The following is a 17500-nucleotide window of genomic DNA, read 5'->3' as shown; positions in this document are numbered from 1 at the left end:
TGCTGCAAATGTTAGATTGATAGAAGCTTTTGCAAATGCATGTGGATATGCATTAATATTTATCCAAGCTGTCATAAATGATTTCACATCCTAGTGTTGGGGAACATGGTGCTCATGGCAAAAACTTTAAAGTTTAATTATAATATATAATTTTTATGCAGAAGAGGCAAATGTCAGGACTTTTTTATTTTGAGTTAAGTTCTGGTCATTTTTTAAAGTATAGCAGCTGCCTGCATTATAAAGGAACCATACATTGTGTGGAAGGGCATAGGGGTTAAGCGTAATTCAAAGTCAGAAAATGATGTAAAACTAGAAAAGTGCTATGAATATCAGAGCATAGTTAATAATGGAAAATAATGAAACCTATGTAAGAGATATAGTAAACCAGAAATGGAGATTCTGTTACAATCTGAATATGAAAATAGCTAGAAAATGCACAAAATCCTTCTGACCTCCTCTACAGCTACCAAAAAAGAGCTGCTTTATATATGTACATTTGTAAATGCATGAACATTTAAAAGTGGTTTGTATGTGTGAGAACTAAGAATTTTATTTTTATTCTTCATTTTGCTAGGCTGCACTGGCAGAGAGTAGTTTACCATTGCTTAGTAACCCAGGACTGATAAATAACGCATCCAGTGGCTTACTGCAGGCAGTCCATGAAGATCTCAATGGTTCACTGGATCATATTGACAGTAATGGAAACAGCAGCCCGGGCTGCTCTCCTCAGCCTCACATGTAAGTGCAGTTAGTGTTCTTCCAAGAAAAGAATGCCTGAGTCTAAGACCCAATAATTTTTAGAAGTGCTTTGTTGTGAGTTAAGGGTAAGTGAAACATCTGGAACTGAATGTTTGAAACTAAAGCATTTAAATAGATACTTCTTCATTTATTTTATAGTAAGATTGGCTTTAAGCTTTTCTATTTGTTTTTGAACCTCTTCACCTTGCTTGCAAGCATTGTATGTGACGGGAAGCTGGTCTCTGTTGTCATTTTCACAGCTTGGTTTATAAGGTACTGTCAGAACCTACATGTTGGCGTTAGTTGTAATTTTTAACTGTGAGTCTCTAAACCATTTATGAACTGTAGTGCAGATACTGCCCATTTACATAAACCGTAAAATGCAAAGTTTAACTGTTGCCCACAGTTTACATAGAAGCCAGTAAAGTGTAACTTTTTGCCTGTCTTATAAATCAGTGTAATTACATATTCAAGTTTAATTACTGGTGCGTCTGTATTGGCAAGGTTTATATGTTATATTTTATGCAAGACTACGATTCCTATTAATATTTAGCAGCTAACTATATCATTAATTACTCTAAAATCTTTCCCCTACCATCTTTTTAATGGAGCTGAGAGAGTGGAAGTATTAAAAATTGATGTATTGTGGATTTCAGAAATGTGTCTGAAGCTTTAGAAATGCCTGGCCTTAATCAGTGGTGTCAAACGTGGTAGTTTCTTGTTTACTAAATAGTAAAACATGTATCTTGGAGGTATTGTTTCCCAGGTTATTTATATAATAATTAGCGGTGTGATATCTAAGTAGACTTAGATTCAAGTTTAATGTAGGATGATTTTCAATGTGTGTTTACAGTTATGGTCTGTTTTAAAGTAGCTGATCCGATTTGCCCTTTTTTGTTCCGTTTTCTCTTTCACATTTTTAATGTTGATTTTAATTTCTGGAGTAGGATATTTAGCAGTAACAGTAACTGAGACCAAACTCTCTTTTCATTCACTCTCTGATGTGTGGAGAATCCATTTTCATCTGACCTTTTTTAAGGGAAACGTATTGCCGATCTTTTCTTCTTTTGTTTGGCATATTAATATATCTCTGATCATATAGAAATGTTTATTGCCAAGCATTTAATTGTTCTATTGCACATTTATTCTACTTGCTTTTGAAAATAATACACTGTGAACATTAATGTATTTTATCAGGTTCCAAACCATTACTTTTTCAAAATGGAAAAATTTGTCTTTTGGAAGTGTCTTTAGATGTATTAAATAATACAAAAGAAGTAATAAAACTTGAAGTAGAAAGAACATGAATATATGCTCTTGAGAGTAACACTACTCTAAAACAAGTAAAGTGAGCAATCAGACAAAAGTTTTTATATCCCATGCTTTATGCTATCAACCATGCAGTGGGTAGCTTGAGGCCTTTTACTTTTAGCAGTTCTCCTGAGTATGCTAATGCTCTCTTCCTGTATAAAATGCCAAGACAATAAAACTTTAAAGAGCAAACAAGAGTTAGATCATGTGTGTTAAAAACAGCTATTTTACAGAAAAGAATGACACTTGCTATTAAAGTTGTTTTGTAAGTGTTTGGCAGAGATGTTTACATATCATGTGTACTTTCTGGCATTCCACTGGATAAACTGCGATATCTATGCATATGATTATGTAGATATGTCTGCATTTATAGCTGTGTTTATAGCTAAAATGCTGCATATTGTAGCAATTCTTGCCTATAAAAAAAGCAAATAACTTGAGTTACACCCCAACTCAAGCTTTAGCATTTCTCTCTCATTTCTATGATATGTCATTTGTCAAAACTGGCAATTTCAGGGCTTGCTGTAATGACTCTTTTGAAAATTATGTCTATATTTTGCTTAGTTCTTGATGGATTGAAGGAAAAGAATGTAAATGCATCAAGATACCACTGGAGAAGGAAGCTGCGCTCCTTAGAATTGTACTGAATACATTGTTACCACATAAATATGTGGCATTGGAGCTTGCTTATTTTGGTACATTTATATTATGTTTTTTTGTAGGATGTATTTTTTTAATAATAAAAATTGCATGTTTGTGTTCAATAGGCAGTATTTGCATACTTCAAACGTGAGAACACTATCAAAGAAATTCATTTCTGTTTCAGTAATCCCGTAGCTACTTGCTGTTAAAAAGTGGGGATATTCTTCCAGTCTTTGAATTCATACCTGGTCCTTTACATCTGGTTTTCAAAAACAGCTTAGTGAGAGTAGTTACAGCAATCAACTTTCCATCTGTGGGTGGATGTCTTAACATAGGTGAGTGAATCTGCTTACTTGGAAGATAGCTCCTGATCATTGACAGAGATAGACTGTAGGAATTCAAACTCAACTGAGCGTTTATCATCTGAATGATTGAAGGTAGTGAATCCCAGTCAGAATATTTAGGGCAGTGACACTTGAAAAGCTTTCAAGTTTTTGCCTTGGGTAATGATATATATATAATATGTTCCATTTCTTATACTTCTTGAACACTTAAAAATACTGAGGTAGATCTGAGTTTTAGGTGATCAGTGTAACTATGGCTTGGTAGTTAGGACATCCTGTGAGTTAGTCATTATGTACAGCATCTGAAATTTTCTGCTGCATGACTCCCAGTTTGCATTTCCAGTCTGATGAAAGTCCATAACTCCATGGTGAAGTGTGCAGCATATCACTGGTAGAATCTTAAATTGTAGATTTAATCTCTGTATTGCATTAAAAATACAAGTTCTGTCTTTGATCAGTCTTCAAATCCGATTCCTGATAGCTCAGTGTTAGGTGGACATCAAGTATTCCCTTCTTCAGTGAGGAAGTGTGTTACGTATTGTGAGTCTGCTCGGAGTCATGTTTTTCTCTAATACCAGTTGTCAGCAATCGATTTGGACCAGTTTTTGTTTGAGTCAATACTTAATGCCATTTTTTGCTTCATTTCTGAAGCAGTCAGCATGGACAAGGTTGTCAGAGTACTTGTGGAGCATCTGGAGCATCTCTTGTCCACAGGGGAGTTTCCATCCTATATAAGGGTGTAAACAGTGCAACTGACCTCTTATTATTTTTGTAACTCAATTGGGAATATCTTATTCTAACAGCAAATTCCAGAATTGTAGAGACAGTTGATTTTATTTTTCTTAATGTGCCTAAAAAGTACAGTGAAAAGCAAAGATGAGTCTTAGAAGAGTCACTTCTTAAAATGGGAGTTCATATAACCTCACCTTGCATGAAACTTTATATTCATTTACAGAAATCAGTAGTACTGATAATGTTTTGAAGCCAAATGTCCTGTGGTCTTCAAAGCTGCTTTTAGAAAACATTGGGTCAGGCTGTTGTGAGAAAGGAGAATTATTGTCTGAATGAACAAGAATAGGGGTCAATCTGAGATGAATAAGGAAATGAACTTATCCAGTGTTGTGTTGGAACGCATCCACAAAGATGATCCAAGGGATGGAACACTTCTGCAAGCGCAAGCTGAAAGAGCTGGGGCTGTTCAGCCTGGAGAAGAAAAGGCTGTGAGGTGGCCTGATAGCTGCCTTTCAGTATCTAAAGGGGAGCTACAGGAAAGAAGGGGACAGACTCTTCAGCAGGGTCTGTGGTGATAGAACAAGGGAAAATGGCTTCAAGCTTACAAAGGGTAGATATTGCTAGTATTTAAGGAAAAAGCCTTTTACAGTGTAGATGGTGAGGTGCTGGAACAGGTTGTCCAGATATGTGGTTGATGTACTGTCCCTGGAGACTTTCAAGGTGAGACTGGATCAGGCCCTGGGCAATCTGATCTAGCTGTGCATGTCCCTGTTCATTGCAGACTTGGACTAGATGACTTTTGAAGGTCCTTTCCAACTCTAAGGATTCTATGATCTCCAGTTCTGTCTGTGAAAAGATGAGTTCCAGCCATCTGTGGCTTCAGTTACCTTTTCCTTTGTATTTTGTGGTCATTCCCAACTCTTCTCCTTTACCTTTCCCACTCCTGCCCTCACTAGGATCATTTCTCTTTGCAGTTCTATCTGCATAATCATCAAACTTACTTTTTTTTTTCTTCAAACTTTTTTATCTTTAAATTTTATTCCCAGAGGCAAATATGATTATTCTACTGTAAGATCATTCACTTTTGAGGTGCTTCAGTTTGAAAGCATTCCATTGTCAGGTCGTTCCCATATCTGATTATTCCAGTCCCCCACTGTTATGCTTTCACACCACTTACAGTAGGTTACCTATCATTCCAGTTTTAATCCCTTTCATTCCCTTGTTTCTTTAACTTCATAATGTTCCAGTCCCCTGTCTTTCCTTTTCCCTTTTTTTTTTTTTTTTTTTTTTTGGTTATCATTGCATTATCCCATTTCATGATCTCTTTGCATTTACCTTGGAGGCTTGTTCTGTTCTAGGAGACTGCTATGATCCAGCTCTCTTGTTCATTGTATAAGATTTGCACTTCTTACATAAGTCAAGAAAATAAACTCTCAAACACATCAATTAAAAGGGGTGTAATAAGCATTTTTAAATAGGTGAGAAGCGTGTAATTGAACCAATGAGCATAGTAGCAATTGCAGTATTTCTAGGAATCTTTGTTCATCAAAAATGTTTCACCTAATCACGTGATATTTTAATGCCTGCTTAATTTACTTTCACACATTTTTATTCATAAGTCTTAAGAAATAAGGGTGATGGGCAAAAAGACGTCGACAGCGACTGATTTTTATTTTTATGTGGAAAGTGTAACAGCTAAGAAGCATCGGATCTTAAAGATTACAGCTTTTGTCTGAGCATCTTCCCATTGAAAGAAAGCTCCACTGTGATAATAAGGAGTGAAATAATTTTACCTTTGCCTAACACTAGAAGGCCACCCAACGTGACAGGCTACAACAGCAAAACAGCACATTATTATCTTGTTTTATTACCATTTTGTTGGTTTTTTTGGTTTTCTTTGATCTTTACTGATTTTACGGATCATACACACTGAACTCCTGACTTGTGACTGTGGCTCCCAGTAATTCATACAGAGCCAATCACATGTAGGTGCTACTGGAAATATAAACAGTTGTGTTCAGATTCGTAGTATTTTTTGCTATTTCTATGCACATGTTTTCACTTGAATATATTCTTAAATATTTATTTTCTTCTGTTTTTTTCATTTAACATTCCTTAACTTTTCAGTCCATTTTTGCTCTACATTTTGCTTCAGTTCATCTATTTTCTTTCCTTTCAAGACCGATGTGCCAGTACTTTATCATTTCCTCCTTAGCTTCTTAAATGTTATATGTCTTACTTTGGATCAGTAGTTGCTGTTTCATCGTTACGTTATTCCAACCCCAGTGGCACTTTTTCAGTTCATTCCCAATGTTCTTGACAAAAAGATCACTCCAGAGATATAGTGCCTTCAACTGAGAAGTGTCAGATCCCCATAGCATGTCTTGTAGAAGTTGGTAGGCTCCACAGACTCTTTGGAAGCTGTCATTGCTGAAAATGGTAGAGTTGCATAAGGAGAAATGTATCTTTGATACAGTATTATGCTGTGAGAGTAGTACTGTTAGGGTCTTGTGCCAAATTGATTTTGTTTGTTTGTTCCTTCCTGTTTCCCATCTTTTCTTCATTCCTTGCAAATTTGGCCTTATCATAGATGAAAAATGTTCTCTGAGCTTTTATCTTTTGTTCTAAGAACACAGGATATAAGGCTCATGTTGTATACAGCCATGCATATGCAATTTCTCTCCTAAAATTGTCGTGCTTCATCTCAAATTTGAAAGCCATTGCAGAACTTCATTCATTTGATGACTGTAAGCCATATTCACATTTGCAGACTTTTATTATTTCAGTTTAGTTTAACTGGTACATGATCTAGCTCATGTAGTCCTTCTTACTTTTCCTGCTTATTGTAAAGGGTGTTAGAGCAAGCACATTCTGAACTTCAAATCTATGTTCTGGTAGGCCATTCAACCTCATTCTGACATGGTAGGTTGTCCATTTCCTCATTCTTCTAGTGGCTGTTCTGTAACACTGGTTCTATTTTCATGCACAGATGTTAACAGAGTTGATTAAAATATTCCAGGTATAGATATATACAGTGTTTCTATATTCTTATGTCATTATTGGGGGGGAGGTGGGGAAACAAAAAAAAACCAAAAAAACATATTGGCTTTTAACTAATAATTGAACTGTTTAATCTTCGAAAAATACCTTCAGATGTAGTTTGAATAGAAGCTGTATGTTACACTGCTGTTATGCCACTGTCCTCATTTGGAATTGCATGTAGCTTTGTTTTGAGAAGTGTATGACACGATGCCAGTTGGCATTAGACTAACTTTTTGGTTTCACATACTTGTAGTGAAGCCATGACTGGTAACTGTGAAATTTCCTTGAGATGAGACTGTGTGGGCTTTTTTTATTCATGTAATAAGGAAAGAAATGGTTATGCTTTTGTACCCACCTGGTATTGCTGGAATTACAATTAAAAATAAGTGTAATTTTATTTTGAAGATATCTGCAGATGTAGCAATGAACAAGGTATTGCACTGGTATAGTTCATTAAATGGAGAATGTTCCAGCATACTCCACTGTGAAGCAGAAGTCTGCTTTAAGCAAAGGCCAAAGTATGATGTAAGAGGATATATTAACCAAGGTCCTTTGATATGTCAAATATCTCCTAATTAGCTTAGTCTACTGGCATAATACATTTGTTTTTTCTTGCTGAGATCATGTGGATATAAGAGTATAAGAGATTCCACAAATGTGTCTTTCTTTACATCAAAATATTAAATTCGTAAATGTATAAAAGTGGGATGCATGATGCAAAAGCAGTCATGGGTGTAAGTATGAGGTGGTGATGATGGTAATAGCAGTCATTTGTAAGTAAAATCTCTAGAAATAGTAGCTCATGACCACATTAATATGTGCTGATGTAATGTATGTAGACATATTCTCAGTCCTTCAACCAGTTCTTCTGATAAGACTTCAAGGGAAGAATACTGTGGACAACAGCTTTCCTAAATGGTATGGCAGATATATAAAGGAGGGAGAAAAAAAAAAAAAAAAAGAGAAACAAGAGTGATCAAAGAAAACATATGGCTCACAGTGGGGCTAACCAGTCTGTGTATCCTCCTCATCCACATATGACTCAAAGCATACAGGTAGACTTCCAGGCAGGAACCATGTCATGGAAGAGCTATGGTGACAGATGAGGCATCAGGCTCTTAAGACAGTTTCTTGGACACAACACTTATTTGTATGCTGAGCATAGCTTTGTTCTTCAATGACAGGTAATGAGGTCAGTGGGCAACCCTTGAGATCTTCTAGCTGTAAAATGTTCTCCCCACTCGTTGACTGTGCTAATATAATAGAAAGAATGGACTTTGCTGAACACTAAGGAAGGACAAAATATATTAGGTTTTATACCTGAGAACAGAGAAACTGAGTGGGAAAATAAGTCTTCAGAAAGCTTTTGCAGAGAAGATGGGAATAGCCTCGTCTGCTGGGACTGGGACAGGAAATAACTGCTTAACATTTTGGTAGGAGAGAGGTAGACTACCCATCAGAAAAAAAAAATAAAACCTCTCTGACTACACGATTAATAAGTGCTGATAGGTATTCCAGTACAGAGAGACTAGGGAACCACTGATGATGTAGGCTTCTAGGACTAAATCAGAGAAGCAACTCTCAGAAGTGGTTTAGGTATAAATTATCCTATTTTGGGGTAGGTGAAAGGGCTGAAGGACTATGAGGACTATGGCCTCTTGAGATCCCTTCCAATTATTTGTTTTTTATTCTTATGATAAATCCGGAAAAAAAAAAAAAAGAAAAAAAAAAAGTTTCTTTCATGTATGCCATTTCTTATGAGAGGCTGTCTGAAATTGTCCAAGTCCATTTACTCTGTAATCTGGAACAGCTGTCACAGCTAAGTATCTTTAAGCACTCTTACTTTTAAGTTTGAATGAACCTTGACCTTAAAGAAAAATATATAGTGAGCATAGGAGAAATGAGAAATGTCAGTTAGGACAATGCAGACAGTCCTACACAGTTGAGTTTGACCCATTTGCCTCTGCTGAGTGTGATGTGTAGGTCCATTTGTGAATGCTGCCATAGGTTATTTGGCAGAAAACAAACTGAGGAGCTGGCTGTTCTCCAGATGTGTCCTAGAAGGCAGTTCAAGCACTGAAAAAAACAAACGTTCCTCAAGAAACTTATCATATGAAAAGGAATCATTTTGGTTACATCCTGCTGAAAATTTTGAAACAGTACTCATCAAGCATACCTCTGAAACATCATTTTCAATGAATACAAAATGAGTATTACAGGCCCAGATGTAAGTGTAATACTATTTAATCCCTTGCTGCTGCATCACAATAAAATTTTCAGGTGGCACTGCAGAGAAAGGTTGGTGATTAGCTTATAAAAACTCACAAAAGTGTGATGGGAATGTTAGTAAAAAGGGTATTACATTCAGCCTTGTTGTCACATACAATCAGCTCAGTGTTTTTCTAGATTTGTTAATGTAAATTATTTTCAACAGAAACAGAAAAGAAGTTTATGTAGCCTGTATATATATATTGATATATAAAAACACACATAGTACAGTCCAAATTCTCAGCTTCTCCTGGATGACTGAATAGCTTTCTGGATGTTGCATAGACAACGTTTGCTTGCTCTGTTCTTTGCATAACATTGAAAATATCTAGTTGTTGCTAGTAAGTTTCTGTGGAAAGAGCGCAGCTTTTTAAATTTCATGGCAATCAGATCCTGCAGAGCATTTCACATCAGTAGCCTCTTCTTATGTTTTGTTCTTTTCAGACTTGCTCCTTCTGGATGGTTATTCAGCAACCCCAAAAATATTTAGACATTCAAATCTGTAGTGCTCTGTCACTTTGCTTTCAAAAAACTTCTGTGTTCTTTCCTCCTAATCTTCTTTGTTGAGCATGTCAGCTTTTGAAGTTTGAGCAACATGTAGTTGAGTGTTTAAAAGATTATTTAGGCCTGTACCCTAAGCTAATTTCTAGTCGAGTTTCTACTTTTTGTCCTTCTTGAAAGAGAAAATGCCCTTCTTTAGGTACATAAGGGAGCAAGCCAGTGTCAAGCCTGAGAATTTTAGTAACAATCACTAGAATCAGAAAATACATATAAAGACATCTCTCTAATCGGAACTTGATTCCTAAAAATTCTGATACTGTAACAGCTAATAGCGCATGAATTTGGAGTTTTATTTGAAATGTAAAGAAAATATATTGTTAATATATCAGTTTTCCAGTAAGATTCTTTCTTCACAGTTCAAAGATTTCATGTCATTACATTAGCAGTTAGTATTATTAACATTCATAGCTGATAATATATCAACACAGATAGGATATACTTATTTACTGCAATGGCATTTTCTTGCCAAGTTAAAAATAAAAAGTCTATGAAGACCTGTTCAATTCATTATCAGTTTCATAATCTAATAAACCCATTTCCATTAACTGCTTTTAATCAAAGATTTTTATTAGATTATTTAGTGTTTTGTAAATAAGCAGCACGGAATGTTCCCTGAGTTAAGAAGAGACTCTGATACAGAAAAGAAAAAGGAAATGTTTGCTCGTAATCTACGTTAATGGCTGGCTTGCTTCTGTGGTGTAAGGATCAGAACTTGTTAAAACATTTTCCTATAGGGTAATGGCAGGTGTCATGTCAGAATTCTGAGATGCTTATAAATTTTAATCCTATTAAATAACATTGTCTGAATGGGAAGTTTCAAAACTTCTCTTTAGTGATAGCCCCTTGCATTTTCAACATGAGGAAAAATTAATATTGGGATAACTGCACTGATAATATTATGATAAAAGATGCCATATTAAATTGAGTGAACTTAATTATGAATAAGGGTGAAGTGTGAATATTTGCTTTTTTCCACGTTTCACCTATCTCAATACTTCTAGCATATCAACGTTATTTATATTTCCAAGCTACTGATCCTTTGTGTTGACATTAGTGGCAGCTAAAATAAATCAATTCAGAGCACTCCTACCATCTTTAATGTTTCTTTCTGCAAATGTGTATACAATGCCATAGGTCACCTGTGTTGTTCCTTCTGGATTCTGCTGTTATTGTTTTTCAGATAACTGAATAATAGCTACAGCATGGTCAGTTGCATATACTAAATGAAGTAATGTCCAAGTGCAACTTAATCTCCTGGTTAGTCTAACATACTGATTTGGGACTTCTTAAGTAGAGGTATCACTGAAGAATTCACAAAAAACTTACATTTCTTGAGCAGTTAAGTAGATACATAAGGGGTAGTGTTTTTCTCTTGGTTTTCTCAGCATTAAATTGATCTGACATAGGCTGTCAACTTTCTTAGTTTCTCATAGTTAACTTTTAGATATTACTAGCATATACTGTGTTATTACTTCTGTTTATATATTCTTTTGAGGGTATTAGTAATTACTTTCAAAATGTAAACCAAATGTAGGATCTTAGAAGGTTCTCAATTAGCCTGCATCCCAATTGAAAAATAATCTTTTTTTCCTTCCTTTGTCCAACTGTTTATTGGCAAAACTGTAGTATTAGTAAGGGTTGGGTGGTTGAGTTTTCTTACAGAAATTTACAAGTTAACGTATCTCAATCAAGTCACCTTGTTTACTGTTGTATTACGCACAGAGCCCTCAAAGGGCTAGTAAAATTAGTAGCCTTATATAAAGTAGTTATTCCACTTCATTTGTCTAGAAGAGAAACACGTGGTTCAGTATGTATATTTCCTTTGGTTATTCCATCTTCTCCCCCATCATTCTGTCAAATGCATTGCATATCACTTAAAGCTGCTGTGAGTAAATTTCACAAGTGAAATCTTGCCCTAATGAAGTCAAGGGGAATTTTGCTGTTGATGTAAATGATATCATATAACCATAGAATGGTTTGGGTTGGAAGGGACCTTCAATATCATCTAGTTCCAACTCCCTTGCTATAGACAGGAACATCTCCCTCTAGACCAGGTTGCTCAGAGCCCCATCTAAACTGGCCCTGAACGTTTCCAGGGAGGCAGCATCCAGTGGTCCTCCAGAGATCTGGATTTCATTCCAAGAAATCATTAGTCTTCATATCTCTGGCTTTCCCTCATTTCTTTTTCTGCCTTCAGTCACTCCTAATGTCAGTCTGATACTTCTTGTGATCATTTACAGCCTTAGTATTCTCTGCTGTTTATATTCCAATAAAATACAAAAGGTACAGATAAAATTGCCTTCTCATTGGAAGAGTTTTGGTATTAAACTCTCTTCTTAATCCGTTATACCTCTTTTTTAGACACTATTGTTTATTCTCTCTAATATAGCATAATATAGTCATGTAGATAAGATTTGCAGATAACGGTGTGTAACTTCCTGCTGTCCTTCCCTTTAATATCTGCATTACATAAGTACTTGGAGGAACTTCTCTTTCCTGTGCTCATGATAGATCTTCACTTCTAATTAATAATAGTTCTCACCTTTTACTCTGTTCTTCAGTTTGTCACACCTAGGTAGTATTTCTCCAGGGATGTAAGAATATACTGGGACCCGTCTTGTTAACAGCTTTAATGATGTTCTGGAGGATGGACCACCCTCTAATCAGTTTTGCAGATGACATCAAATTGGGGGGAACAATGGATTTGTGTAAAGGTAGGATAGCAGGTGAGGGACCTGGATGAGTTGAAGGACCAAGCCAAGAGGAACTTTACGAAATGCAAGCCCTGCACTGGGGAAAGAAGTTCCACCAGTGATAAACACTAGGATGGTGTGTCTGGGGAGCAAAACCCGGAGATGTTGTTAGAGAGCAAACTGAACATGAACCAGCAAAGTGCTCTGTGAACTAACATCAGCTTGCAATTTTTTTTATTCTTATTTTTTTTCCTCAAGAGGTACTTATCTACATTTTATCTTCAGTAATTAAAGAGAAAGCATGAATACACCTGAATTCATTTACAGCATCTGATAAAATTTCACCGAGGCCTAATATCAACAGGAAAGTAAGTCTTTAGTCATGCAAGCTTTCAAGGCAATAATAGATTTATCTAAACTAATTCTTACATGTTCTTATACTTTAACACACCAGAGGTACCTCGTGACCATAGATCATAAATTCTCTTAGCGCTGTCTCTCCAATGATGAGCTAAAGAAAGCAGACTTTAGAGGCCTAATAGTTATTCCAACATGCTTCCCTCTATCAGGAGTCCACAGGAGTGCCTGCCATGCTGCCAGCTGTGGCTGTTGCCTCTCCTTTCCATCTTAATACCAAGTCAGTTCGACTCTCAACTACACCACTGTAGACATGGATTACTTAGTGATTAATAAGTTGTTAGACATGAAAAAAAAAAAAAAAAAGAAAAAAAAAAGAAAAAAAAAGTATATTTTGAAAGTGTTTTCTGCGCCTCATTATCTTATTTGAGTGAAGACAAGATTACTGCATCCCATTTGTTTACAACTTGGCTATCGGAGGGCCTGGGGTAAAAGTGCATTTTAGTAAAGCACATCCAGAAACACCTCCTCTGAGAAACACTGCTTCTCTAAGCATGACATTTCCGGTCTTCTGGAAATAAGTTTTAGCTTCCAGAGTATTGTAGCTTCTGTCTCTTTTTAGTGAAGTGAGGTCATGCACTCACAGCTGTCAGACAAGTAGATGTGCCAATAAGACCTTCCTCACTTTCTTAATTGAAACTATTGATTAGCCTATAGTAATTATAATATGTAGAAATAATAGTGCTTCTTCAGCATTTCAATATATGTGGTACATACATAAAGTCATTCTTGATGCTCAAGAAAAAACAATACTAGTTTCTGTGACAGCTGTTACTTTGCTGAACTTGTATTTAATTACTCATCTAATATGCTTTCTTGTCTTTTTCAGTATTTGGATTAGTATCTCCCCAAATGGCTGTACTTATTAATGACAATAAACAGTTCACTTCTTAAGAAAAATTATAAGCTTTTTATAATAACATAAAATTGAAAAGAGACAACTATATTGAATAGAAGTAGATACACTGAAAATTCTGTAGGATTTAAGGATTTGTCTCCATATGCCTGTAGAGTCATAAATATTAAGAGTTCCAGATTGGATAAATTGGGTTGGTAAGGAGGGCTTTGCTTTTTAAACTGCTACAGGATATCTTGCGGACTTGGAGTGAGGACGGGCTAGATGGGATTTTTCAATAATAGTCCAGGTCTTCTAGGAAAAAAAAGTTACTGCATCTATAATATAGTGACTGCTGTTTCACCAAATAATATTTGGTGAAAAGGATGTTGAAGACATAAAGAAAGCTTTAAAATTTTTAGATCTGAAAAAAAAAAAAAAAAAAAAAAAAGTTTAAACTTTATTTTTCGGTAGATTAAACAGGATATTAATATAGAAATGTCTTTAGAAAAGCAATATGCTTCAGATAAAAATAAAGGTATATGGTATTCATCAAGTACGCAACCAAAGAAATGTAAAGGAAGACAAAGTCACTGTGTTCTTCATGACTCAGTAGTTTACATGGACACATGAAATTACAGTTTGAGGAATTTTGTAGCAGTGAATCTTTTAATTTCTTTTACCAGAGCATATGCAGAGCATTTTGTGTAGCTGAATCAAAATTGCATTTGTAGTTCAGGGTACCTACAGCATGAAAGGATTGAGGCCAGAGTGAGTAGTAAATAAAAACTGCAAGTGTCTACTATAAAAATTTAAGTGTCTACTCTGAAAATTTAGAGTTCTGTAAAAGATTTTGTGTAACTCAAACACAAGGTTTACTGTGTTATTCTTTCATGTACCAAATCAAAGTCAATATTGTGGAAGTAAATGTACTGGAGAAGTAGTACAACTTGATTTTGTGCAGCCAACTGGTTTTAAAGATGTAATGTTTATTACCTGGCTTATTGCATTTGAGAACTACATAGTCTTATATTTTTTAGAACTTTATCTTAATAATTAGCAAACAGAGAAAATCCTACAAGAACTCAGTATATGTTATCATACCACATATGCTCTGACTCATCTCTTAAATACTACTGCATGAAGTCACTAAGTGACTTCATTGTGAGAACAAATAGCATCGAAATTATAGTCTTAAAAAATTAACATGGGAAGGACTTCTTGTGCTGTAGGATACCAAAGTGAAAAACTTCCTTGTGTTACTGAGCATCTAAGTCACCACACCAATACAAAATACCTTCAGCTGCAACATGACCAAAAAGAAATAAAAAATTACTCTTTCCTGATTTTAGAGTGATTATTCCAATCTCTGTGTGGAAATGAAATACTTTCACAAGTTAGATGGTTTGGTACAGATGCTATGCTTGGCTTCAGAACTCACACTGAACGCCTTGACTTCAGTAACTTTTCTCTCAGCATCTACCATCTCTGCCACAGGAAGCCAAGAGCAACATATTTTCAGTGCCTGTCATTATGTTGACTTACATGTCTGAGAGAATACACCTCTTTCAATCATCACCTCACACAACACTTTCCTTTTGAACAATTTTGGCAGATTATTAAAGATTTGAGTGAATATGGGTAACAACATTCAGAAGGCCTGTGGAATTTGTTCCACTGGGAAGGGGTTGTAGCACTCACTTCAGAATTAAACAATAAGCCCTTTGCATATATTTTCTTTTTTTCTTTTTGTGCATACAAATGAGCAATAAAATAATTATTTTTCTTCAGCCCACAGAATGGGATGAAAGAAATACAAGGAAACTAAAATTGTTAATTCTCTGTTTTGGTAGAAGGGAAGTACTCAGGTTCTCTGTGGTAAGTCAGAAGTTATTGTTATAAAAGGCATTATTTGACTTTGTGTTTTTCTGTAAGGGAAAGCTGTATTTTCTATTCAAAGGCTGAGATAAACATGTGGATTTCTACTAAACTAGTCTAAACCTTGTTTATTGTAATTATTTATAGTTTGTTGCCCTGTGTTATCACTGCTGTTTTGCTGGGTTTGGTATCCTCTTGCATTAAAACTGATGTGATGTGAAACCTCTGTAGAAAACATGCTATCCATAATTGAGAATATTGTATAAAGTATCCTTTCTCCTTGTTGACACCAGTTCAGCTCAATTTAATTAAGTAGTCATGTACTTGGCTATAAGATCTGGTTGTTTTCTTGTCAGCAACAGCACATGTTCTAATGTTTAAAAGTTGAATGCAACACTTGTTTTGTTGCCGCTGCCTAGATTTTAGCAGGATTTTAGTAGCTATTACTCTGTACAAGTTTTCCCAAGGTGGGATCAGGCTTATCTTGTGCAAAACTCAAAAGACGGTTCATCTTTCATTATGCAAGTTCCTGTAGGCTTTAGGAGTTTGGTTTTGTCTCTAAGTATTTGTAAGATACTTTATACAGTCCTTCCTAATAGTTATCCATCTATCAACTACCTGTCCCTTTATCTTTCTATTTCCTTTGATGCCTCAAAGTTCTTCCCTGGCAGTCTACAGTCTTGACAAGGCCTCCATAAGTGTCCAGTCACTGCTACCTGTCTCTTTGACACCTGGCAGTTGTTCTAGTTAAATACTATGAATGACAGTGTCCTTAAGGATGTATTTCTGACAACATAAGAACTAGAAGTTATAGTTTGCCAGTTTCCAGAGGGGACAGCAGAAATCTCCTTGTAAAAGCTGTTAAAGCATGCTGAAAACCTGTATGACATGTGGAAGAGTGAATGTTTGAGGCAGCCACAGAGACAGAGGAACACACCATGTTCTTTGAATTATGAGTGGAGGAGATGATTTCAGAGGATCTACAACTTACTGGAACACCTTTTATACTAGAAAAATGTCTCACTGAGTACAGCTTTGAAAGTGTGATGTACACAAAAATTTTCTCTCAAATCAACAAATCCATCAGTTTTTAAGGAGGTGACCCTTGGAAATTACTCTGCTTATTTACATATTTATCTTTTTTGATAAAATTTGGAATCATCACACTTCATTTTGAATTCAAGAGGAGGTATAATTGCCAGAACTTACTTAATAAAACGTGGCTATTTCGAGGAGAATGTTTCAACAGGATGTAGTAATAATGCTAAGAGAGGACCTCATCATACTTGTATCCTACTAAAGATTTTGCAGGGGCTGAATTCAATTGCTCAGTGTAACGAACCTGTTCATATAGGCCCCTAAGGATAGATGCTTCCCAAGCAACTAGTGCTTTCTCTCTCTGTACTAATTTTTAACTCCAGTAGCTGTTCTTTCTATAACCTAAGACATCTCTCTTTCAGCCTTTTATTCATATAGCCCCTACCAGAATTTTCTCCAGTTGCCACATACTTGAAATCTCATCATTTTCACTGATATGCTTGCATTACCTTCCGTTTTGTTGAGATCTGTGGAGTTAATAACCACGATCTCCATCCTCTATGTCATTAATGAAAATACTGACTAGTTATGAACCCAAGACTGGACCATATATAGGAACTATTCTATTCTTAGTTAAAGCAAAAATTCCAATTATGCAGTAGTTTTGATCAGAAGTCAGAAATCTGTAACCTGTGACCTGTTGTTAGGCTTTATTTGAATTTGCCTAGTTATTAATGAAAAGACATTGCATATGTAAATATTTCTTCAGAATTTGTTTAAATACTCAGCACTTCACATGGGAATTAGTCCTCAGTACACTTCTCTCATCGCATAACAAAGTGGCAGAGTAGAATTTTGAATATAAAAATGTTTATATATATATGTATATATTTAAAAACGTATACTAGTATTTTCATACTAGTTGCACAACGAAGTGTAGCCATCGCAATGTTTTGATCATTATGTGTGATATCTTGGAACATATACTTTTTTGAACCTTT

The 17500-nt window shown here is 35.5% G+C and overlaps 1 protein-coding gene across 1 annotated transcript in view; it reads left to right on the top strand.

Moving 5' to 3' along the window:
• FOXP2 (forkhead box P2) overlaps nucleotides 1-17500 on the top strand; it is a 329056-nt gene that overhangs the window by 302955 nt on the left and 8601 nt on the right. Inside the window, 1 exon segment of the mRNA XM_032442956.1 lies at nucleotides 575-738. Within this exon segment, the coding sequence (XP_032298847.1) occupies nucleotides 575-738 (164 nt within the window).

The sequence above is a fragment of the Coturnix japonica genome, chromosome 1 (genome assembly GCF_001577835.2).
Source record: "Coturnix japonica isolate 7356 chromosome 1, Coturnix japonica 2.1, whole genome shotgun sequence".
Lineage (NCBI taxonomy): Eukaryota > Metazoa > Chordata > Aves > Galliformes > Phasianidae > Coturnix > Coturnix japonica.
The sequence above is the reverse complement of the archived record's forward strand: the minus strand, read 5'-3'. Positions and strand labels throughout refer to the sequence as shown.